At 45.4% G+C, this 26,335-nt stretch overlaps 1 protein-coding gene across 2 annotated transcripts in view; it reads right to left on the bottom strand.

Moving 5' to 3' along the window:
• The window catches only part of LOC147013089 (von Willebrand factor A domain-containing protein 7-like), an 81,475-nt gene that overhangs the window by 19,193 nt on the left and 35,947 nt on the right, over positions 1-26,335 (bottom strand). For both annotated transcript variants that reach the window (XM_085854655.1, XM_085854656.1), the window contains exons 10-13: positions 16,328-16,618; positions 1,985-2,203; positions 1,568-1,737; positions 1,353-1,470 (exon numbers count right to left, since the gene is read on the bottom strand). In XM_085854655.1, coding sequence (XP_085710781.1) covers positions 1,353-1,470; positions 1,568-1,737; positions 1,985-2,203; positions 16,328-16,618 — 798 coding nt within the window. The remainder of the gene's footprint in view (positions 1-1,352; positions 1,471-1,567; positions 1,738-1,984; positions 2,204-16,327; positions 16,619-26,335) is intronic.

The raw sequence follows: 26,335 nt of genomic DNA, 5'->3' as shown, positions 1-26,335 counted from the left end.
AAGGAAAATTAAATAAGGCCATTAATTATCTTCAAAAGGGGTGTTTTAATTAACCCAAACACCCAATTTTCATTCATGCACTTCCTTGGTGTTCCCTTTGTAGGCATGCAAAGTTTTAGGCTGTTAGCTTTCATGGTTTTGGAGTTATGGAGGACACACACACACACACACACACACACACACACACACACACACACACACACACACACACACACACACACACACACACACACACACACACACACACCTCTTCCTTCGAATGCAGCAAACGGCTGCGGGTAGCATCATTGGCTGAGGTCGTGGCTGCGCTGGTGATGCAATGCCCCTATTACCAGTACACTCGGGATCATTTCGCCGACCTCAGAATGAAGAAAGGCTCAGTCAACCCACCTGATGTTGATTCAACAGCCGACAGGGGCTCAAACTCAGGACTTTTAAAGTGTGGCTGCTTAATTTTTGTCAGGAGTATAATTTGATTGTGTGGAGATAAGCTGATAACAATGAAATAATAAAGAAAACATTGAGATGAGTAAGTGAGATATGGATGTATTATTAGTTGGTGATATATATATATATATATATATATATATATATATATATATATATATATATGTATATACCAGACAGGTGACCATGATGGGTGGGGAGGTTGTTTGAAGGCTTGAAGTGGAGAGAGGATTGACGCCTCAGGGTTCAGAGAGGGTTGGTGGGGACTTGGTTTTGGGAGGTGGACGTTGAGGACTTGGGGTTTGTGAGAGGGGTGTGGTGGGACTTGAGGGCTTGAAGTCACATTTGGCATTAGAAATAATAAACGAAGAAAACATTGAGATGAGTAAGTGAGCTGAACATGAAATTGGACATAAATTCATATTATAACTTTAATTCCTTCTTTTGCAAATGCACTTTAACATTAGAAATGGAAATGAATCAACAAGCTTCACCTGAACAGAAGTATATTCGTGGAGGGGGGGGGGGGAGGGTGGTGTTATATATATATATATATATATTAGACCATACTCTGTGCAGAGCGTTGGTGCTGCCTCAGCAGTCTCCTTGGCTATTGGTTATTGGGTATTTGGTAAAATCCTAGACGGGTCACCACTCCGACACAGGATACTAGCAAGCTGGCACTCATTTTACTGACCTTGCAAGAATTACAGGCAGAGTCAACCTCACCTGGTATTAATTCAACAGCCAAGTGGGATTTGAACTCAGCACCGAAGAATACCAATCCACCACCCTATCCATTAAGCCAACACCAGGCTTGGTGGTGTTGTGGTGTTACAATTTATATTTGACATCCACAACACAAGATACAATTACATTATTTTTGTCATTCAGACACAACTTACTCGTCTCGCCACGAACTCGACTTAAGCGGATCTTCTCGATGAACACCAACTCCGTTTGCAGCCTGCAATACTTCTCTGTTCCTGCTGCAGTTCCACACATGCCCACCATGATGGGTTCCTGCAGGCATTGAAATCAAGAAGTTGTTCCATCACCTGTATCAATGGGAAGTATCTTTAGGTGGCTGCATAAGCATATTCTGAAGAAACATACTGACCAATGAGGTGAAGCGAACACGCACAGAGGTCGCACCACTCGAGCTGCCATTGAGTGGTTGTGCAGAGAAGCGCTGGACAACACCGCCCTGCGCATTCAGGATAAGAACCTCGTCGATAGAAAAGTTTCTATTTACTCCACTTGGTTTCACCTGCAGTGTGTATTCCTTGTCTGCATGCCGTGTGGGAATGAGAGGAAGGGAAACAAGTGTGGGACAAACTTATCCTTCCAGTGGGGCAGATGAGCAAAGCCACCATCTCGCCAGTGTCGTTAATATTGTCTTACATGCCAAATGAAGTAAGGCAAGACAGTAAAGGAAGGGAAGAAAAGTGAGATAACTGATAAAGAGGAAAAGTGAGGAAAGAATATGGAAATAAAAAAAAGATAAAAATTTTCAGAATCAAGGAAAAATTCTGACCAGCTACAGGTCGTCCCTGAATGGGAAGGATGAAGCCATTTTTATTGTGCATGATCTGGTAAGAAAAGTCCTGGATGCTTTTTCCTGTGACGATCACATCACATGGTGCTGTGCCTTCCGTTACAATACTCCAATTCCCTTGTGGAGACGGGTTATGGATCAGGAGCACCTTGTACGTCGGTGTGTCCACAATGTTCTCCGCATCTGTCACTGTAGACCCTGAAAAATAAAACATTATTCATGAAACATATTTATTTCTGACTTTTAAATAATTGTCTGTTAATGTTATCAATTCATACAAAAGTACTTTGATGCCTCCTAATGTCTTTTGGAGAAAGAAAAAATAAATTACTGAATATATATATATATATATATATATATATATATATATATATATATATATATATATATATATATATATATATATATATATATATATATATATATATATATATATATTACATACTGTGTATATGTTTTTTACATTTTTATTTTTTAAAACATGGTGTGTTTTTGACCGTTACGAGTATTTCTTTGGTTCTAGCTTGTTGAACGCATCTCGCATCGATGTTGTACGATATATAATTTGAGAAGTGTGCGTTTGTTTCTTCAATTGGCTTCGATGCACTCCTAAACCGCTCAAATGAGTCAAAAACTCGTGGTTGTACTTGGTGGTGCTTGGGTGCTCAGGGTTGCCTGAAAAAGTTTCAAATGGTGAAACATTTTCATAGTCTCGAGGGTTTGGCGTGGAGGAGCACACAAATTCTGAACACAAACATGGATTGTGCAGCACCATTCTCGGTGGTGGTGGTACAACAACTCATCATAAAATTGCATGAAAACAATTTACGGACATCATAGAAGTGAGAGAATTATTGCACCATAATATCCCACTGTTTGTGTGTTTCTCAATATTGTAATAATCAAACAAAGCACACAGGATCAAAGCAACGGCTTTTTAATAATTAAATATTCTCAGAAGGAGAAATGACGTAGAGTTCCAGTAATGCCAGATCTGCAAGATCGAGGAACAACACCCACAACATCAATAATAATCGATTTACTTCATTGGAAAGTTTAAAACAAGTGGTGGATGCAGTTCCACACACACACACACACACACACACACACGCACGCACGCACGCACGCACGCACGCACGCACGCACGCACGCACGCACGCACGCACGCACGCACGCACACACACACACACACACACACACACACACACACACACACACACACACACACACACACACACACACACACACACACACACACACACACACACACTGCTGGAATTATAGATAGCTACACGCCATTCATCGCCGCAAGAACCGAAAACCGCACAACCCACGAACCACGACATCACCTCCACCACACATGAACTACCCACCTTCCTCCATCATCACCACCACCTCATCTACACACCCCTCCCCCAACTCCCCCCCCCCCCAGATGCTGCAGCGGCTTGGACACACGGGGGAGGTCATGAAGGACACAATGGCAGGTGTCTCCATTCTCTGGACTTTATCAAAACTTCAGGACAAACAGGCAATAATTAGTCATTAGCGTCCTATTGCTAAATTATAATTGCTCCGTTCATGCCGACAAGCAATTACGAGCTCCCAGCATTCGCCCCGTGTCTTTAACGCGTCCCAAGCCCCCAGCCATGTTAATAATGGAGGGTCCGTCACGTGCCGTGGTTGAGTGACCAACTGGGCAGGAATCGCCGTGGAGGTCTGGTGTGGGCGGGGCAAGAGTGGTGATGCGCCAATCAGTGGCCGAGATTATCGCTAACAGGCCGTTTTGATCCCCATTTAGGCCCGGCCCTCCCTGAACGGTTATAAAAAGGGCGGAAGAGCCGCTGCTGTGGTGCGTTGCTTTTTGGCTCGGTGCTCGTCCTGTGCTTGCATTGTGGGGCTTCGCAAGAGAAAGATCGGGGCTCGAACGGTGGCACTTTCGTTGGCGGGTCAGACCTGGGAAGCCTGAGCGTTGAGCTGACGTAGCAAGCACAATAATTATAGCCGAAGCCAAGCCACGCATGCACACTCTTTAGAATTTTCACAAGGTCGGCTATTTATCTTACGCATTCTTTTCTTTGCTTTCCTGATATATCGTTCTCCTTGAACGCAGGAGCTCGACAAGGCCTTTGCTGCCACCAACTGTCCATTTAAGGGCATAATCACTGATACACACTTTCACAGTTTCCTCTTGCACCACACGGCATTACGAGCACCCACCGCACCTCGACGATCAAGCACACTTTAGACACCATCAGTAGTCCTCATTTTGACCCCTCCCGGAGGCATGGAGGTTGCGGAGGCACGACTGCCCTGCCCGATGAGCAAAGAGGCCAATGACCTCCATCCTTTCTCTCCTCTTTCTATTCTTATCTTCCCCTTCTGAGGTTGGTCTGATTGGGTACCCATGTCTCATGTATGGTCCATAGGTAAGGCATTGAGTTAAGTTCTGTTCTGCTTCTTGTCCATTTTCTTTCCTGTACTCACTTGCACTCTTAATTGCTTGCAACCATTATCCTTATGTACGTTTTGGTTTTTCACTACATTGCTTTCTTATGCATATCACAGTATCTTCGCATTTCACATCTTCCTGGATAATAATAAATCCCCTTCTGTTGAACTTCATTTCCGATCTGACTGTGTTTGTCTTTTCCCCATTGGTCCAGCGCTGTGCGCACCTTGATTGGTCTGGGAGGTGATAAATCCCCAATTATTTGGCTTTCATCCAAGTCCGGGATGCACTCGCAGTTGCTCGGCCGCCCCGATTAAGATCCAATTCAGATATGTTTGGTGCATAGCCGACGGGCGTGTCCATCCCCCCACCCCGATCAGGAGACCGTATGACCGACCTCCAGTTAAACGGCAATTACATGGAGGACACTGGACCACGTGGTTGATTAGTTGGTGTTCAAGATTGCCTCGTAACCCACCTCTACACGAAGTTATTCGTGCTTGGCGGCCTCGGGCAAGGCAAGTCTGAGGGCAACCGAAGACACCCCCTCGTTGTAGACCCGAAACCCGTGACCGTAACAGTATTCACACCCTTTGACTCTTCACATTTTGTTGTATTTCAGCCTGAATTTAAACGAGATTTAATTTAATTTTTTTATCACTGATACCCGATCAGTCACTGTCACTGATTGATTTTTTTTTTGTGTGTCACTGTCACAAAATACCCCATCATGACAAAGTAAAGACATGTTTTTATAAATCATTACAAAGTCGTTGAAAATTAAACACAGAAATATCTAATTTACATAAGTATTCAACCCCGCGAGTCAATACTTTGTCGACGCGCTTTTGGCATTGATTACAGCTTCGAGTCTTCTTGGGTATGTCTGTATCAGCTTTGCACATCAGTATTTGGGGATTTTCTCCCATTCTTCCTTGCAGATTTGCTCAAACTCTGTCAAGTTGGATCGGGAGCATCAGTCAGGTCAGGTCAGGTCACAGGGTAGCTCACCGGATGACGGGATTGGGGCAAAGCCTTCGGGACCCCCATTCTTTGATAGGAGGAAAAAAACGGGGTAAACTTCCTGGGTCATATTGTGGTGGTGTGTGGTGGTGTGTGGTGGAGTGGTGCTGAGGTGTCGTCCACCAGACGGCAGTCTCCATGGGTTAACCTGAGGTGGTCTCTTCAGGTGGGTGTCTGGAATGTCCTATCCCTGAGAGAGGATGATTACCTGTCTCTTATCTGAGCTGCAGCGTTTGAACATCGGTATTGCAGCACTCTCTGAGGTTCAGAGACTGGATAGTGGTGAGAGCGCTTGTATGGACTGGATTCTGGGGAGGATGTTGGAGAGATCAAGCTGCGATGCATCGTTTGAGAATGTCAAGATATCTGATCTTGATTTCGCAGATGATGTAGTCATCTTTGTGGAGACTCTGGATATCCTTTTGGGGGCCTTCGAGGTGCTAAATGAGGAGTCTGAGCTGCTGGGATTATGGGTTTCCTGGGTCAAAACTAAGATCCAGGCATTCAATGACATATTGGATGCTGCTATCTTGTCTGTACCTCTTTGTGGTGAGGATATTGAGGTCATGGAGAGATTCACTTACCTTGGCAGTGATATTCATGTCTCTGTTGGCTGTGAGCTAGAGGTCAATAGACATCTGGGTCAGGCCTGGGGAGTCATGGATTCACTGGATCATGGGGTGTGGTGCTGTCGGTACCTGTGCAGGAGGACGAAAGTCTGTCTTCAGGTCCTTTGTGCTTCCAGTCTTGCTCTACGGATGTGAGACTTGGACTCTTACCAAGGATCTGAGATGGAGAATTAATTCTTTCGGTACCAGGTCTCTTCAGGGATTCCTTGGCTATCGCTGGTCAGACTTTGTGTAAAACGAGCGGTTGCTGAGAGACTAAAATGCGATTTGTTACCTGCATAGTCCGTGAGCATCAGCTGCGGCTGTATGGACATGTGGTTCATTTTCCTGATGCTGATCCTTTCCTACCAGATTCTCTCGGTGAGGAAGCCTCGTGAGTGGAGGAGGCCAATGGGCCGACAACGTCCTTCGTGGTTGCAGCAGGTTTATCAGCATCTCAAGGAGATGGGGGTGGCCAGATGGAGGCCACTAGAGTACCGGGGGAAAGTGGACGCAGTGACGCGCTGCTCCAGTGCATGCGTCCATACCTGACCTGACCTGAGCATCAGTGAACAGCAATCTTCAAGTCTTTCCACAGATTCTCAATGGGGTTCAAGTCTGGGCTTTGGCTGGGCTACTCAAGGACTTTCTCATTCTTGTTCTGAAGCCATTCCAGTGTTGCTTTGGCTGTATGCTTGGGGTCATTGTCCTGTTGGAATGTAAATCTTTTCCGCAGTCGAAGGTCTTTTACACTCCGAAGCAAGTTCTCCTCAAGGACTTGCCTGTATTTGGCTCCATTCATTGTTCCCTCATTCCTTACAAGTCTCCCGGTGCCTACCAAGGAAAAGCATCACCATTGCATGATGCTGCCACCACCATGCTTCACGGAAGGGATGGTGTTAAATGGGTGATGAGCTGTACTCGGTTTCTGCCAGATGTAGTGCTTTGCATTCAGACCAAAGAGTTAAATTTTCGTCTGGACAGACCACAGAGACTTTTGCCTCATGCTCTCAGTCTTTCAAATGCCTTTTTGAAAACTCCAGGCATGCTGTCATGTAAGTTTTTGCAGGAGTGGCTTCTGTCTGGTCACTCTCCCATAAGCCGAGATTTGTAAAGTGCTGCAAAGACTGTTGTCCTTCCAGAAGGTTCTCCCATCTCAGCCAAGAAATTCTGTAGTTCTATCAGAGTGGTCAGTGGGTTCTTGCTAACCTCCCTGACTAAGCCCCTTCTTGCTCAGTTGCTCAGTTTGGTCGGACAGCCAGCTCTAGGAAGAGTCTGCGTAGTTCGTAGTTCCATATTCTCTCCATTTCGTAATGACGGAGCTCACTGTGCTCTTGGGAACTTTAAACACCCCAGAAATTGTTTTATGGCCTTTCCCAGATCTATGCCTCTTCACAATGCTATCTCCACAGACAGTTCCTTGGACTTTATGGTGGAGTTTCTGCTCTGACATGCTCTGCCAACTGTGGGACCTTGTATAGAAAGGTGTGTTTCTTTCTAAATCATGTCAAATCAATTTAATTGGACACAGGTGGACTCCGATCAAGTTGCAGAGACATCTCAAGGACGATTAGAGGAAATTGGATGGACCTGATATCAATTTTGAGTGTCATTGCAAAGGAATTGAATACTGTTATGCTTATGGGGAATTTCATCGTAAAGGTAGGATTGTGTAGTGTAGCATGGTCCGTGGATGGGCAGGAGACATCTCAATGTAAACTAAGTAGAGAAAACTTTCAGCTTAAGATTGTTATGTGTCACAACATGGCGGTGATGCTGTGTTAACTAGTTAGGGTTTAAGGCTAGTTTCTCCCAGTATGTGATTGCCCCTGTGACCTTTTCCTACGTTTTTGCATTTACAAAGCCGGCGATAAAAAGGAACCACGTTCTTCCAACAAGAATAACAACAGAGCCGAACGTTTCTGAGCAAGCGAAAACCCTGCCTTCTCGGCTTCGTACTGGCAGGCCACGCCACTGAAGCTGATGATTGGTCAGGGTGACGTCAGAGAGGGAATAAGGGCAAGAGCGACAAGAAGGTGCTAAATAGACAAGAGGGAGGGTGATAGTGTGTTGACAGTGGTAAGAACACATAGGACCTCTCTGACTCCATGCCATGGTCAAGAAGGCTGCGCGATTCTCATTGTTCGTGCTGTATGAATTTGCTCGCGTGCTGGAACATGACGCTGGACGTTGCCTGTTTGGCTGAGTCATGAAGTTTGTACGTTTCTGAGGAAAAGAAAAGAGGAGAAGAAGAGTGCTTCTCTTGGCCTTATCTCGGAGCCTCAGCAATTGTTCCGTTGTATGTTCAAGGAGAAAGGTGGCACCCTTTGCTGTGAGCGAGTCTGGTGCTGAGACAGGAGCGGTGTGGCAATCTCGATCATGAGAAGAAACTCTACGACGGGTTGTGGGCCCTAACGAAGAAGATCGTCCGTGCGAATCGCCTCACGTACGTGACCGCAGAGAACGGGTTGGCACAATTTTGGGGTGCGTCTTCCCACGCGGTGGCTGCGTGGTTTTGAGGATCGCCAGGCTCTAAAAGGTCATCTTTGGACACACAGCTAAGTGCCAGAATAAAGGGAGGATTTTATCTGTTCCCTTGTCTGTTGTTGTGGCCGAGTGGAGACTTCTTAAATTAGGTTTTAGTTTCCCTCACATTTCATTACCTCATGCTTTGATTTATTTTCATTATCACGTATCGATATTGAGATGAATTGAAGGACGTGACGCGTGATCACATGTTGCGCGGCTCACGCACGGGATAGATAAAGCCGAGATTCCGCGCGGTTGGGGGGATTGTCCCTGGGGCATTGTCATTTACGGCGGCGGTCCACTTGGTGCTCGTTGAATGGTAAGAATTGAGAGTATACCGGAATCCGTGCTAATTGCTGATTTATTTTGCGGTGATCTACTGCACATGTATACATTGCTACATTTGTACTCCTTGCTGCACCTGTATCCCCTGGTGTGCCCGTAAAAGCGGCTTCAATCAAGTGGAATAAAGCCTACACTCCGAAGGTTTTTCCCTCGCTTTCATTTCAATTTATTCCACTTGATCCCTTCGGCTCCCTCAACCGACGATGGACAAGATCTACAAACCGGAGAGGTTCGATGCAGACCCAAACGCGACTGACTCGGAAATGAAATGGTCGCATTGGTTCTGTTCCTTCTCACACTATCTGACCATTATTGAAGAGAGAGCCGACAAATTGGCCGCACTTGTGAATCATGTCTCGCCCAGTGTATTCAGGCTCTTCTCGGAGTGCGACACCTATGATGCAGCGATCGACGTGCTGCAGGCGCTCTACGTGAAGCGCAAGAACGAGGTGTACATACGACATCTTCTCAACACACGCAAGCAAACAGCCGGGGAGACCATCGATCAGTTCCTGCAAGCTCTGAGGAAGTTGGGAAAAGACTGCAGTTTCCGGGCCATAACCACCGAGGAACACCGAGATGAAGCGACCAGAGAGGCGTTCATCCAAGGGCTCAGGTCAGCCCCCATACGGCAACGCTTACTGGAGAAAGCGCAACCCACTCTTGAAAAGGTAGCTGACCAGGCTCGAGCAATGGATACGGCTCAGCAGCAATCTGAGTCATATGGGACACTGATGCTGCTAATGAACGCTGCTACGGCGGAAACTCAAGGAACCCCCCAGGGCACCTCCGACACTGAGGATGGAGATAAACCCGAGGAATCGGATACCCAGACCTCGTCAAACTCCTCAGCCACTACTTCGGTTGGTAAATGCTTCTTTTGTGGGTATAAAAGACACCTCCGCAACAAATGCCCCGCCAGGGATGCCACATGCATGAATTGTGACAAGAAAGGGCATTATGCCAGGGTATGCAAATCTACTCTTAGAAGAAATAAACCCACTTCTGCGGCCCTCTACTCACAAAAGAAACTAACTGCAGCTTCACCGGGGAATCTATCCAAGGTTATCATCAACGTACGAATTAACGGGCATATGGCTGAGGCTCTGATTGATACCGGTAGCTCTGAAAGTTTCGTCAACAGCTCGCTAGTGAAGGGGAGGAAATGGAAGATCCACCCGACAGACAATACGGTATGCATGGCCTCCACATCACTACAGTCCCGCGTACGAGGGTACTGCAATGTTGAATTGGACGTAAAAGGGTACACGCATCGGGATGTAAGGATACTGGTGCTTCGTGATTTATGCGCAGACGTAATTCTGGGTCATAATGTCCTCAAGCAGCACACGAGCGTCGAAATACCCTTTGGAGGAAGCAAACCTCGTCTAATTCTAAATGCTCTGACCACCGCAGAGGTATCGTCCCCCCCAGCTGTTTGCTAACTTGTCGCCGGACTGTAAACCGATAGCGATCAAATCGCGACGATACACCACTGCCGATATGAACTTCATCACTTCTGAGACCAAGCGATTACTAGAAGAAGGTATTATAGAACCGAGCGATTCGCCATGGCGCGCGCAGGTGTTGGTGACCAGCAGCCAGAACCATAAGAAACGAATGGTTGTCGATTACTCTCAAACGGTCAATCGCTTCACCCAACTCGATGCCTACCCTTTGCCGCGCATAGACGAGATGGTCGAATGCGTGGCCAATTATAAAATATTCAGTACCATCAATTTGCGAAGCGCCTATCATCAAATTCCCATCCGAGAGGAAGACAAACCTTACATCGCGTTCGAGGCAGGTAGACACCTCTACCAATTCAGGAGGATTCCGTTCGGTGTCACCAACGGAGTAGCTTGCTTCCAACGAGTTATGGACGACATCATCTCGGATGAAAACCTCAAAGACACTTTTGTTTACGTGGACAATGTCACGGTGTGCGGTAAAGATCGGGGGGAACATGATATGAATCTGGACAGATTCTTGAGCATTGCTAGAAAATATAATCTGACCCTCAACTACGAGAAATGCGTATTCTCGGAAAGGTCAATTAATCTTCTCGGCTACACAATAGCCGACGGCACGATTAAGCCCGATCCTGAACGATTGCGCCCACTCCGTGAGCTACCCCCACCTCAGGACCTGCAGACAATGCGGCGGGTGATAGGCATGTTCGCTTACTACGCGAGATCGATCCCCCAATACTCCGAGAAAATACATCCCCTAGTGCATTGCAAAAACTTCCCACCAGATGCCGCTGTTGCAAAAGCTTTCCACAGCCTCAAAGATGAAATCAGTAATTCCGTGGTACTATCGATCGACAGCTCGGTGCCCTTCGTGGTGGAAACGGATGTTTCCGATCACGCGATCGCTGCGACGCTCAATCAGTCCGGCCGACCCGTCGCGTTCTTCTCGAGAACTCTCTCTGGAAGCGAGCAGATACACTCAGCAATAGAGAAGGAAGCGTATGCTATTGTCGAAGCCCTACGTAAATGGAGACATTATTTACTGGGCAACCACTTCACACTCGTCACGGACCAGCGATCCGTTGCATTCATGTTTGATGGGAAAAATAACGGGAAAATTAAGAATGAGAAAATAATGAGATGGCGGATAGACCTAGCTTGCTATAGTAACGACATTGTTTACCGGCCCGGGAGGGAAAACCCTGCTGCAGACACCTTCTCTCGGGTCTACTGTTCGACGACAATCAGTCGGGCTTTGCAAGACCTCCATGAGTCTCTGTGCCACCCAGGAGTAACCAGAATGGCACATTTCGTGCGCAGACAAAACCTTCCCTATTCTATCGAAGATATTAAACAAATGAATTCTTCATGCCCTGTTTGTGCTGAACTAAAACCCAGATTCTATGGCGCCACTCCCAGCAGATTGATCAAGGCCACTTCACCCTTCGAGAGACTAAATATCGACTTCAAAGGGCCCTTGCCGACCGAGACAGACAACAGATACATATTCACTGTTGTTGATGAATACTCAAGGTTCCCTTTCGCATTTCCGTGCTCGGATATGACCTCGGGCACTGTCGTGAAATGTCTGTCTGACCTCTTCGCTATGTTTGGGAAACCTTCATACATACATTCAGACAGAGGGCCGTGTTTCATGTCGGCCGGGCTAAAAAAGTTCCTATTTGAGCACGGCATAGCAACTAGTCGAACGACGGGTTACAACCCACAGGGCAATGGGCAGGTGGAACGATATAATGGAATCATTTGGAAAGTCGTAACTCTGGCGCTGAAATTGAGAGGGCTGGGGCCCGAGCGGTGGGAGGTTACCCTTCTCGACGCTCTGAATTCCATACACTCTTTGCTCTGTACGTCCACCAATGCTACTCCTCACGAATGAATGTTTACTCACCAGCGACGTTATGTTGACTGCCAAACGGCGCCCAACTGGATAATCTATCCTGGAACAGTGTTCATGAAACGCCCGGTACGACAAAGCAAGTATGAACCCATGGTGGAGGAGGTCAAACTCATCGATGCTAATCCAGAGTATGCTCATGTCAGACTTCCTGATGGCAGGGAGACCACTGTGTCGGTTCGCCATTTGGCTCCATCAGGTACTCCTCCTGCAGGTACACCACCATCTGGCACTCCTCCCTCTGACATTCCCTCCCCAGGTGTTTCCCCCCCAGGACCTCCACCCGGGAATGGTGGCGACGGAGCTGCCGCGTTCCACCCGAGAGCGATCGAGGAGTCATCCCCGGCACGAGTCGAGGCTCCCCAAGAGGATCGGAAGCCTCCCTCAAGTGAAACCGCCATTTACTCCCGGAGAGGTCGACGGATAAAATCCCCTCGCCGACTCGATCTGTAAAGGGGATTATCGGCATCCTCGATGCTCATGCTCCTATATGCTCATTATATCATATATCGATGCTCATTACCATGCTCCTACAACTCAAAATAATCCTCACTGCTTGGAATGTATGCTTCTGTAGTTTAAATAGTTCGCGCTGCTTGAAATGTATACTCCTATAGCGCTGAAGTAATCATGGTGCGTTAGTTGGGCCTCTAGTTGCATTTTAAAGACGGGGAGAATGAGATGAATTGAAGGACGTGACGCGTGATCACATGTCGCGCGGCTCACGCACGGGATAGATAAAGCCGAGATTCCGCGCGGTCGGGGTGATTGTCCCTGGGGCATTGTCATTTATGGCGGTGGTCCACTTGGTGCTCGTTGAATGGTAAGAATTGAGAGTATACTGGAATCCGTGCTAATTGCTGATTTATTTTGCGGTGATCTACTGCACATGTATACATTGCTACATTTGTACTCCTTGCTGCACCTGTATCCCCTGATGTGCCCGTAGAAGCGGCTTCAATCAAGTGGAATAAAGCCTACACTCCGAAGGATTTTCCCTCGCTTTCATTTCAGATATATTTCCATTATTACTCGTTGATTTATGTTCATTAAACCCTCATTTGTTAAATTTACAGTGTTTGTCTATTCATTGTGGTTTTGAAGATAAACCCGTGTGCTACCGTCTGGTACACGCGCTTGCCGCTCTCCATCCCGCGCGCACCATAATCTCCAAGAATCTCGGCTGTGCGCCTCCAAGTAGAACCATTCGGCTATCCATCCAGGTCGGTGTTAACCTAACCCAACAACTGGATCAGGAGTGGTATTTTAACCTAACCCAATAACTGGGCCAGGAGTGGTATTTCAACCTAACCCAACAACTGGGTCAGGAGTGGCATTTTAACCTAACCCAACAACTGGGCCAGGAGTGGTATTTTAACCTAACCCAACAACTGAGTCAGGAGTGGTATTTTAACCTAACCCAACAACTGGGTCAGGAATGGTATTTTAACCTAACCCAACAACTGGGCCACGAGTGGTATTTTAACCTAACCCAACAACTGGGCCACGAGTGGTATTTTAACCTAACCCAACAACTGGGTCAGGAGTGGTATTTTAACCTAACCCAACAACTGGGTCAGGAGTGGTATTTTAACCTAACCCAACAACTGGGCCAGGAGTGGTATTTTAACCTAACCCAACAACTGGGTCAGGAGTGGTATTTTAACCTAACCCAACAACTGGGCCAGGAGTGGTATTTTAACCTAACCCAACAACTGGGTCAGGAGTGGTATTTTAACCTAACCCAACAACTGGGTCAGGAGTGGTATTTTAACCGAACCCAACAACTGGGTCAGGAATGGTATTTTAACTTAACCCAACAACTGTGTCAGGAGTGGTATTTTAACCTAACTGCCTGGACATGACAATACTTATTGATGCAAGATTTTTCAGATTTACATTTTTCATTAATTTGTGAAAATTTTCAAAAAAAGAAATTCAACTTTGGCATTATGGTGTATTTTGTGTAGATTGGTGACATATTTTTTTTTTAATTTGAGGGGTGTGAATACTTTCTGAAGGTACTGTACTTGCACGGTGCACAGGATCGTTTAAAGGGTTAAATAACGTTTTCATTGTAAAGCGTTGACCGAGGATCCTAATTCCCTTTCTCAAAATATGTATCGTATCACGCCACCTGTGAGAAGCTGGTATTACAAGTCATAAATGATAAAAGTTGGGCAATTAAACTGTCTATAACGACTATTTCTTTGTGTATAAATCGATGATTATACTTGCTTGATGCATCTACTCAGCAAGAGGTGGTTAAGTCTATTAAATGCTCGTGAGACAGTCGTGAGACAGGTTAGTTTTACCCTACTGATGCTTTTGTCACCGGGACAGCAACCCCGCTCAGTACGAGAGGAACCGCGGGTTCAGACACTTGGCACGTGCGTCTGTCTGAGGAGTCAGTGGCACGAAGCTACCATCTGAGGGATTATGGCTGAACACCTCAAAGTCAGAATCCCTCCTTGGGCACGGCAATACTGTTGTGCGTGGGGCTTTGGCTGAGACAGCATATACGACTCTTGAGGAATTAACTGTACCATCGGTACCGTACCATGACCGTACCAATAAACCGTACCATGACCGTACGATCAGTCATCCCTCAGACCGGCAAGCAGCAACTTCTTCGCTCACTGCAGATCTGGATAAAAATCACAAACTGGTCCAACACGTGGAACATGTCTTTCAATCCGGACAAATCTCACACTCTCACTATGTCTCTTTGAAAGGACCGTTTAGAACCCCCCCCCCATCCACTTTCTCAACAATCCTCTGGAAGAAGTCCTTTCTTTCAAGCTTCGGGGTCTCACTATCTGCCATGACCTTTCCTGGGAAAGTCACATTTCAAACCTCGCCTCCAAAGCCAGTCGCCGACTGGGAATCCTCCGTTGTGCAAAGTCCTTCCTCGGCCCACCTGAGCTCCTGACCACTAACAAAGCATTTGTCCGCAGCCTGATGGAGTGCTGTTCTCCCCTCTGGGCTGGTGCTCCTGCCTCCCACCTTTCTCGGCTTCACGCTGTCGAAACCAGGGCATTTAAGATCATTGGCATCTCCCGCGAAGAGGCTGAGTCTTTGGGTCTCTCACTCTCTCACCGCAGGTTGGTCGGTGGTCTTTCTCTCTTCTACCGTCTCCTCTCCAGCCTAGCCCCCCTGCTCTCTCTGCGATTTGTCCCCATCACATTTCCACAGGGCACTCAAGGTCCACCAACAAACCCTTCTGGTAAAACTACCAAAATCACGAATCACTGCTCACCTTCACTCTTTCATTCCTCTTTTTCCCACCTTTGGAATAAACTCCCTTACTCTATTCATTCCCATTCTTCCCTCCAGGCCTTCAAAACAGCTGTTCACCACCACCTCTTATCATCCCCCCATCCAAATCCTCGATCTTTTCTACCCCCGATATTCCACCCAAGCCCACCTCCTTCAAATTCCCTGCTTTCCTTCCTGAAAGTCCCTGTAATGTCCATCTTCTATTCCCCAATCCCCATGTTCCCCACCCCATCCCTCTCCCTTCCACAGATCTCCTAATATCTCTGTTCCCCACCGTTTTGTCCTTCCCACTCCCTCCCCTCGTCTCATGCCCCCCTTGCTGTGCGTTGTGTGTTAGCTCTCACACGAGCCTCGACAAGGTATACAAAAAAAAAAAAAACGTAGTATTAGAATATCATAGGTAGTCCAGTATTAGGACGTGAATATGTCTTAAGTAGGTACTATTACAACTAAGCATGTCTAATAAGTACTGTATTTACTATTTGGAATGTGACTGTCTATTAATTACATACTATTAGAATGTGAGGATCTCTTACGTACATAAGTAGTATAATTATTGGGGTTTAGGGGCAAAGCACCTCGGGGACCCCTTACCAATTACCAGTAAAAACCTGTTTTACTGAGTTTTTTTTTCCCCCTCCCACAAAGGATAAACAGAAGGAGAGAGAGAAAGAACATGCAGGTTAAGTCTCCTCCTACCATTTGGCTTGAGTAGGCTTAATGTGAATGAGCTTGCAGACTTCACCGAGATGGCGAAATCAAGCAGGGACTGGTCGATTGGCACGAACAGTTGCCCGCTGGTGACATGTTGCTGTAACACTGTTACAGGTGCTGAGTTCATCGTCAATTCCACATCCTTGAGTATTTTTGTTAACTCCCCTTTGGTTGTCATCACATATGAACCACCAGAGAGCTCAGAGAGCTCACGGAAGATATCGCTGTAAGTGCTTCGACGAACCCGTACATTGCTTCCATTGGACTGTTCTTTAGCTGCAATAAAGCAAGGATTGATGAAACAAAGAATCACGAGCAAAGGGGAAAAGCCTCTTAAACTAATGATTGAACAATAAATGTTATTTTCATCAAAGTTTACGCAACCAAACTAAGGTTGAAAGAAAGCAGTCCAAATACAGATCTCCTGTGATTTTTTTCACATTGATATAACATTTAAATGACATCATGGTCCAAAGCAAATGTTTTATTATTGCATCAGGAGGTTGAGCGACAGTGTATTTCCATGAGTCAGAATGTGTCACAAGAAGCATGAACGTGAATCCAATCAGAGTAATGGAAAAACAATGGATGATATGAAAGATGAATGGGCATGTTTCCAAAACATAATATTGTTACGAATTCGCGCCCGCCGGCGTGTGAACGGCCACGTAACTCGAATCGCGGCACGTCGCCCACCGGACGGCCAATTCAGTCGTGACCCACTCGGACGGCCAATTCAGTCGTGACCCACTCGGACGAACGCCGGGAGCTTGTCACGGGTGGGGGTTTAACCTCACCACGATCGTGCCAATTGCCCACCCACGCAGAATAGGGTTGCTTGCCAAATTCGATCTACCTAAGTACCTGCGCGAATGGTCGACCGGGCGATCGCACCATGCCACAGGCCGACTCCGGACACGAACCGCTTAAGCGGTCCATTCCGTGCTACAGTGATAACCGAGCGGTGTTATCGTCGGCCTCGACGGTTCCGATTAATTACCGGGCATATTAAGCCCACTACAAACCCCTTACCTGAAACAGGATGGAGAGTCAAACAGAGGAAAGACGAAGCGAAACGGGAAAACAGTTCACACAATGCACATTTATTTCCCGGCACACGGAAAGCACGTATATACAGCCATACAGTCAAAATGCACAAAAAGCAACCAAAACAATAAAAGCAACAAAGACGCAGAATTAATACCGACTACGCGCACACACGGCAACACTTATACAGTTCTACATCACAGATGGCGCCGACACACATTGACACAAAAGCAAAGGAAAGAAGCCACCCTCATAGACAAGGAGGCAGACAGGCCCGTAGGCCAAATGTGTGCGGGACCTGGAGGAGCGGCAGCTAAGTAGATTTAACCCCGTCTGGATGCCGTCCGTCATCTCCCTTACACACAGCGACCTTACACACGCGGTCTCCCTCACACTCGGCCGCTCACTCACTCATGCCATTTCCCTTGCACACACCATACCACTCACACACACGGGGGCACTCACCCGCAGTGTCTCCGGACCGGGTTTCACTCCCGCAAGCGAGCACGTGGTGGCCTCGTGCGTTGCACAGCAAGGACCTCGTGCTCGCTGCCGTGCAAACCCGGCGCGGTCCCCAAAACAGCTACGGCCGCTACTCGGCCCTTGTCTCTCTGTCGCCGTCTCCGTCTCCATTCCACCCACGCACACCTGCGTGTTACGACGCTCACACTCCACGACACTACACTCACCCCGGGAGACACGGCCGCGTGCTCCCGCACGCCGTCCGTCATCTCCCTCACACACAGCGACCTTACACACGCGGTCTCCCTCACACTCGGCCGCTCACTCACTCGTGCCATTTCCCTTGCACACACCATACCACACACACGCGGGGGCACTCACCCGCGGTGTCTCATTCATACTGGCCGTTTCACTCACACACACGGCCTCTTACACTTGCGGTGCCCCTTTCACACACGGCGTGCTGAGAAGCACGCTTTCCGGCACACACGCGACCACACCACTCGCACACGGGGTCGCTTCCACACACGAGGGCGCACTCACACCTTGCACTACACACACCGGGACAACCACACTGGGGATTCGTGTCCCCACAAGGGGTTCCGGGATCTCTATAACCCCCAAGCTGCACGTGCACCCGTTCGCAGCAGTCGCCCCCTCGAACTCGCTTGGCACGACCGAACCCACCTGGTCGTGACTCGCTTCAAGGGAGCATAGCGGCTCCCTTCGTTCCCGAAGGAGGCTATCCAGCTGCTCGCACCGGGTCACGACACATTCCCCGAGCTCCCTCTCATCGTTCTCCACAAACACTGTGTGTGTGTATGTGTGTGTGTGTGTGTGTGTGTGTGTGTGTGTCTTTAACCCCGTCTGGATCGTGTAGTCTTCCCTCTATCGTTCCCATCTCCCGCGTCTCTATTATTAATTCTGCCGTCGTCACCTCATGTCTCGTCTTACACGTTTCGGTCACCGTCACCCCGATTAGTTTTTCCCCTTGCGTCACCGTCACAGTTTCCGTCACCTCCACGCGTCTTGCCCAACACGTCCCCCGAATTATTTTCTCCTCACCCGCCTCCCTTGCGGGTCTGACAACTGTTGCACCCCCTCCCAGCTCATTCGCTCCCACACGTGGCGTCGCCATTACGCACTCCCCTGTTATTGCCTTCATGCCCGCCTGCAGGCTTCGGCCCATTTGCTGCATCTCACCCCGCATTTCTTCCATTTGGTTTGTCTTTGTTTCCATTTGTTTGTTCATTTCGTTCATTTGTTGGGTATTTCCATCCATTTTCTTGTTTAATCCGTTATTCATTTCTGCCAGCATTGCAAATAACTGCGCCATGTCGAGTGCACTTGGCTGAGCCGATTCGGCAAGGATCGGGGGTTTTGGCGGAGAGGGGGAGGGGAGGTGTCATACACCGCGGCCGCTACCGCGCCCATTTCGGGTTCTGGGTTTGGTTGGGGAGAAATTGTTCCTGCATCACAAACATTTCCTGCTCAGGGTTTCCATGCTGGACCATGGATTCCACATTACTACACATATTCATTTCAACCCCCGGCACCCGCTCGCCTTGAGACTCCATCTTATTTCTCGTAAGGGGTTAATTTGGCCTGCTCGTAATTTGGAGGGAATCGGGGGTCGCTCCTCTCACCCCTGAACCGATTCACGTGAATTTAGCTTGGAGACCGAGGTGGATTTGAATCACACTCCTGTAGACCAGTGTTGCGAATTCGCGCCCGCCGGCCACGCAACTCGAATCGCGGCACGTCGCCCACCGGACGGACAATTCAGTCGTGACCCTCTCGGACCAACGCCGGGAGCTAGTCATGGGTGGGGGTTTAACCTCACCACGATCGTGCCAATTGCCCACCCGCGCAGGATAGGGTTGCTCGCCAAATTCGATCTACCTAAGTACCTGTGCGAATGGTCGACCGGGCGATCGCACCACGCCACAGGCCGACTCCGGACATGAACTGCTTAAGCGGTCCGTTCCGTGCTACAGTGATAACCGAGCGGTGTTATCGTCGGCCTCGAAGGTTCCGATTAATTACCGGGCGTATTATGCCCACTACGAACCCCTTACGTGAAACAGGATGGAGAGTCAAACAGAGAAAAGATGAAGCGAAACGGGAAAACAGTTCACACAATGCACATTTATTTCCCGGCACACGGAAAGCACGTATATACAGCCATACAGTCAAAATGCACATAAAAGCAACCAAAACAATAAAAGCAACAACGACGCAGAGTTAATACCGACTACGCGCACACACAGCAACACTTATACAGTTCTACTTCACAGACGGCGCCGACACACATTTACACAAAAGCAAAGGAAAGAAGCCACCCTCATAGACAAGGAGGCAGACAGGCCCGTAGGCCAAATGTGTGCGGGACCTGGAGGAGCGGCTAGGTCCGCGAGACCGGGGGGGGGGTCCTACCCGCGTCCTCGTGCTGCGTTGGCGGCTGTGCCCCGAGTCCGCAAATGTGGCCGCGTGGCTGTGCCCCGACTCCGTGCTCCTTGGCGGGTTTCGTTGACACCACGTGTGGGGTGGGGTGGGAACGGGGCCCCCTTTTGCACTATCTCAGCACGGGGGAAAGGGAGATTGTTGATGCCCTGGGGGAGGGGAGTGGCTGGCTGGTTTGGGTCCCGCGGCGACACGAGCGATCCCACACCGCGACCTCGTCGCCAACCGCCGTCCTTCCTGCCTCGGACCCAAGCTCCCTTGCCCGCAGTTCCACCGCTCTCCCTCTCCCGATGACACTCTCAGGGCGACTCCAGAACCCAACTGACTCTCAAGCTAATAATCGATTTACTTGGTTGGAAAGCCAATAATCGATTTCCATGGTTGGAAAGCCAAGAAGCGATTTCCATGGTTGGAAAACTAATAATCGATTTCCTTGGTTGGAAAGCTAATAATCGATTTCCTTGGTTGGAAAGCTAATAATCGATTTCCTTGGTTGGAAAGCAAATTATCGATTTCCTTGGTTGTGTGGGGGGAAAAAAAATTATATTAATGTATTTTAAATTGTAACAAATGGATTTTCAGAAATGTAACTTTTATGCTGCAAATTGAATTGGCTGTCATTTCTGGCCAAAAGACTTTTGCCCTAAATGATAAGAAATGTGTTGTTCTGGAGCAGAGTGACCGAGCTGATAAATGAACCTTTGCTTAGAAAATGTACGAAGTGGCTTTTTGTCGAAAAGACACGTCTACAGTCTGGGTGAATATCCCCCAACCTCTCTCTCATGGAAGTATAAAATATTTTGTAAGGCACATTGTTCTCAGTACAAGCACGTGAGGAAGTATAGTTTCTCAGTGGCTTGTACTCCTTGGAACTGACCAAGTACCAAGTTAGAATAAAACTCTCTGATGTAATGTAGAAGTGAATTGAATCGGGTTGGTATAACTGTTAACTAAAGTAAGAATAAATGAAATAAAACCAAATAATATTGCAATCAAATGGGGATTCTTAAGTTCATTGTACAAGGGAGAGAAGTGTATGGTGTATAATTAGGAAATAAATTGTTTCACAAAGAAGGACTTGTGTGGACATCAGTTTTATCAGTGTTGATAGGGTTTTTGTAGGATTTTATAATCAAATCGGACAAATGTTAAACTCTGTCTGAAGTCAAATAGGATTCCACAATCGGCCAGTTAGAATCCTTCAGGAGGACAACGATCACAACAAGGTGGGTTTAAAAAAATCCACACCAGTTGGAAAGCTAATTTTCGATTTACTTGTTTGGAAAACTAATAATCGATTTCCTTGTTTGGAAAACTACTAATCGATTTACTTGGTTGGAAAGCAAAGAAGCGATTTCCATGGTTGGAAAGCTAATAATCGATTTACTTGGTTGGAAAACTAATAATCGATTTACTTGGTTGGAAAGCTAATTATCGATTTACTTGGTTGGAAAACTAATAATCGATTTACTTGGTTGGAACGCTAATAATCAATTTCCTTGGTTGGAAAACTAATTATCGATTTACTTGGTTGGAAAGCTAATTATCGATTTACTTGGTTGGAAAGCCAATTATCGATTTACTTGGTTGGAAAACTAATAATCGATTTACTTGGTTGGAAAACTAATAATCGATTTACTTGGTTGGAAAGCCAATAATCGATTTACTTGGTTGGAAAACTAACAATCGATTTCCTTGGTTGGAAAGCTAGTTATCGATTTTCTTGGTTGGAATGCTAAAAATCGATTTCCTTGTTTGGAAAGCTAATAATCTATTTACTTGGTTGGAAAGCAAAGAAGCGATTTCCATGGTTGGAAAGCTAATAATCGATTTAATTGGTTTGAATGCTAATAATCGATTTACTTGGTTGGAATGCTAATTATCGATTTACTTGGTTGGAAAGCTAATAATCGATTTACTTGGTTGGAAAGCTAATAATCAATTTACTTGGTTGGAAAGCTAATGATCGATTTACTTGGTTGGAAAGCTAATAATCGATTTACTTGGTTGGAAAGCAAATTATTGATTTACTTGGTTGGAAAACTAATTATCGATTTGCTTGGTTGGAAAACTAATTATCGATTTACTTGGTTAGAAAGCTAATTATCGATTTACTTGGTTGTAAAGCTAATTATCGATTTACTTGGTTGGAAAGCTAATAATCGATTTACTTGGTTGGAAAGCTAATAATCGATTTACTTGGTTGGAAAGCTAATAATCGATTTACTTGGTTGCAAAGCTCATAATCGATTTACTTGGTTGGAAAACTAATAATCGATTTACTTGGTTGGAAAGCCAATTATCGATTTACTTGGTTGGAAAGCCAATTATTGATTTACTTGGTTGGAAAGCCAAGAAGCGATTTCCATGGTTGGAAAGCTAATAATTGATTTCCATGGTTGGAAAGTTAATTATCGATTTACTTGGTTGGAAAGCTAATAATTGATTTCCATGGTTGGAAAGCCAAGAAGCGATTTCCATGGTTGGAAAAGTAATAATCGATTTCCTTGTTTGGAAAGCCAATTATCGATTTACTTGGCTGGAAAGCAAATTATCGATTTTCTTGGTTGCAAAGCTAATAATCGATGTACTTGGTTGGAAAGCTAATTATTGATTCACTTGGTTGGAAAGCTAATTATTGATTTACTTGGTTGGAAAGCTAATTATTGATTTACTTGGTTGGAAAGCTAATTATTGATTTACTTGGTTGGAAAGCTAATAATCGATTTCCTTGGTTGGAAAGCTAATTATTGATTTACGTGGTTGGAAAACTAATTATCGATTTCTTGGTTGGAAAGCTAATTATAGATTTCATTGGTTGGAAAGCTAATTATAGATTTCCTTGGTTGGAAAGCTAATTATCGATTTACTTGGTTGGAAAGCCAAGAAGTGATTTTCATGGTTGGAAAGCTAATAATCGATTTACTTGGTTGGAAAGCCAATAATCGATTTCCATGGTTGGAAAGCCAAGAAGCGATTTCCATGGTTGGAAAACTAATAATGGATTTCCTTGGTTGGAAAGCTAATAATCGATTTCCTTGGTTGGAAAGCTAATAATCGATTTCCTTGGTTGGAAAACAAATTATCGATTTACTTGGTTGTGTGGGGGAAAAAAATTATATTAATGTATTTTAAATTGTAACAAATGGATTTTCAGAAATGTAACTTTTATGCTGCAAATTGAATTGGCTGTCATTTCTGGCCAAAAGACTTTTGCACTAAATGATAAGAAATGTGTTGTTCTGGAGCAGAGTGACCGAGCTGATAAATGAACCTTTGCTTAGAAAATGTACGAAGTGGCTTTTTGTCGAAAAGACACGTCTACAGTCTGGGTGAATATCCCCCAACCTCTCTCTCATGGAAGTATTAAATATTTTGGAAGGCACATTGTTCTCAGTACAAGCACGTGAGGAAGAATAGTTTCTCAGTGGCTTGTACTCCTTGGAACTGACCAAGTACCAAGTTAGAATAAAACTCTCTGATGTAATGTAGAAGTGAATTGAATCGGGTTGGTATAACTGTTAACTAAAGTAAGAATAAATGAAATAGATCCAAATAATATTGCAATCAAATGGGGATTCTTAAGTTCATTGTACAAGGGAGAGAAGTGTATGGTGTATAATTAGGAAATAAATTGTTTCACAAAGAAGGACTTGTGTGGACATCAGTTTTATCAGTGTCGATAGGGTTTTTGTAGGATTTTTATAATCAAATCGGACAAACGTTAAACTCTGTCTGAAGTCAAATAGGATTCCACAATCGGCCAGTTAGAATCCTTCAGGAGGACAACGATCACAACAAGGTGGGTTTAAAAAAATCCACATCAGTTGGAAAGCTAATTTTCGATTTACTTGGTTGGAAAACAAATTATCGATTTACTTGTTTGGAAAACTAATAATCGATTTCCTTGTTTGGAAAACTAGTAATTGATTTACTTGGTTGGAAAGCAAAGAAGCGATTTCCATGGTTGGAAAGCTAAGAATCGATTTACTTGGTTGGAAAACTAATAATCGATTTACTTGGTTGGAAAGCTAATTATCGATTTACTTGGTTGGAAAACTAATAATCGATTTACTTGGTTGGAAAGTTAATTATCGATTTATTTGGTTGGAAAACTAATAATCGATTTTCTTGGTTGGAAAGCTAATAATCGATTTCCTTGTTTGGAAAGCTAATTATCGATTTACTTGGTTGGAAAACTAATAATCGATTTCCTTGTTTGGAAAACTAGTAATTGATTTACTTGGTTGGAAAGCAAAGAAGCGATTTCCATGGTTGGAAAGCTAAAAATCGATTTACTTGGTTGGAAAACTAATAATCGATTTACTTGGTTGGAAAGCTAATTATCGATTTTCTTGGTTGGAAAGCTAATAATCGATTTCCTTGTTTGGAAAGCTAATTATCGATTTACTTGGTTGGAAAGCTAATTATCGATTTACTTGGTTGGAAAACTAATAATCGATTTACTTGGTTGGAAAGCTAATTATCGATTTACTTGGTTGGAAAACTAATAATCGATTTACTTGGTTGGAAAGCTAATTATCGATTTACTTGGTTGGAAAACTAATAATCGATTTACTTGGTTGGAAAGCCAATTATCGATTTACTTGGTTGGAAAACTAACAATCGATTTCCTTTGGTTGGAAAGCTAGTTATCGATTTTCTTGGTTAGAAAGCTAATAATCGATTTCCTTGTTTGGAAAGCTAATAATCTATTTACTTGGTTGGAAAGCAAAGAAGCGATTTCCATGGTTGGAAAGCTAATAATCGATTTACTTGGTTGGAAAACTAATTATCGATTTACTTGGTTGGAAAGCAAAGAAGCGATTTCCATGGTTGGAAAGCTAATAATCGATTTACTTGGTTGGAAAGATAATGATCGATTTACTTGGTTGGAAAGCTAATAATCGCTTTACTTGGTTGGATAGCTAATTATTGATTTACTTGGTTGGAAAACTAATGATCGATTTACTTGGTTGGAAAGCTAATTATAGATTTCCTTGGTTGGAAAACTAATTATCGATTTACTTGGTTGGAAAACTAATTGTCGATTTACTAGGTTGGAACGCTAATAATCGATTTCCTTGTTTGGAAAGCTCATAATTGATTTCCTTGTTGGGAAAGCTAATTATTGATTTACTTGGTTGGAAAGCTACTTATTGATTTACTTGGTTGGAAAGCTTATAATCGATTTCCTTGTTTGGAAAGCTAATAATCGATTTCCTTGGTTGGAAAGCTAATTATTGATTTACTTGGTTGGAAAGCTAGTAATCGATTTCCTTGGTTCCAAAGCTAATAATCGATTTATCTGGAAAAAAAAAATCGTGTCCATTTTGTGATGTCCCTGGTATCATGAATCACCACTATTACCCGTCTGATTTAACTGTCTGAATAAACCCACCTGTTCACTTAATGCTAGTCTGTGCTGATTGTTGTGTTGACATGCTCCGATAGAGGGTGCATCGGAACCGTGTGGGTCGGTTGATCTTCTACAAAGTTTTGTTTGCTGTCTCCGTAATAAACACGATTGGATCTGAGCCTGACCGTGTTGCATGTCTTTAGTTTAAGGCCCAGTCACACCTTGACGTTTTTGCCAGCTTATGCCGATTTTTGAAAAATTTGTCTAAAACGCTGGCACACGTCGAATACATTATGGGTAAGTTTGTATACATTAAGAGCACGCTGAAAAACACTGCCATACGTCGTAGTACGCTGGCTTTCATCGTTGTACTTTGCGGTTGTCCTCAAATTTTAGTATGCTTGAGATTTTAAGACTTATGCCAGTGTATGACTCACACGTTCTGCTACGCTGGCCATAAGTTGTAGGCACGTTACGCGATCGTTGACACATGTTGACACACGTTACTTGTAAGTTACTCATAAGTCGAAACACGTCGACGTAATGATTAGCGTACCCGAAACTTATTTATAACCTATGAGTAACGTGTTGAAGTCACGTTACACGATCGTTGACACACGTCGAGGCACGTTATGCGATCGTTGACACACGTCGAGGCACGT

The sequence above is a fragment of the Eptatretus burgeri genome, chromosome 14 (genome assembly GCF_056783735.1).
Source record: "Eptatretus burgeri isolate ZD-2024b chromosome 14, Ebu_testis_v1, whole genome shotgun sequence".
Classification (NCBI taxonomy): Eukaryota; Metazoa; Chordata; class Myxini; order Myxiniformes; family Myxinidae; genus Eptatretus; species Eptatretus burgeri.
This window is presented reverse-complemented; position numbering and strand designations above follow the sequence as displayed.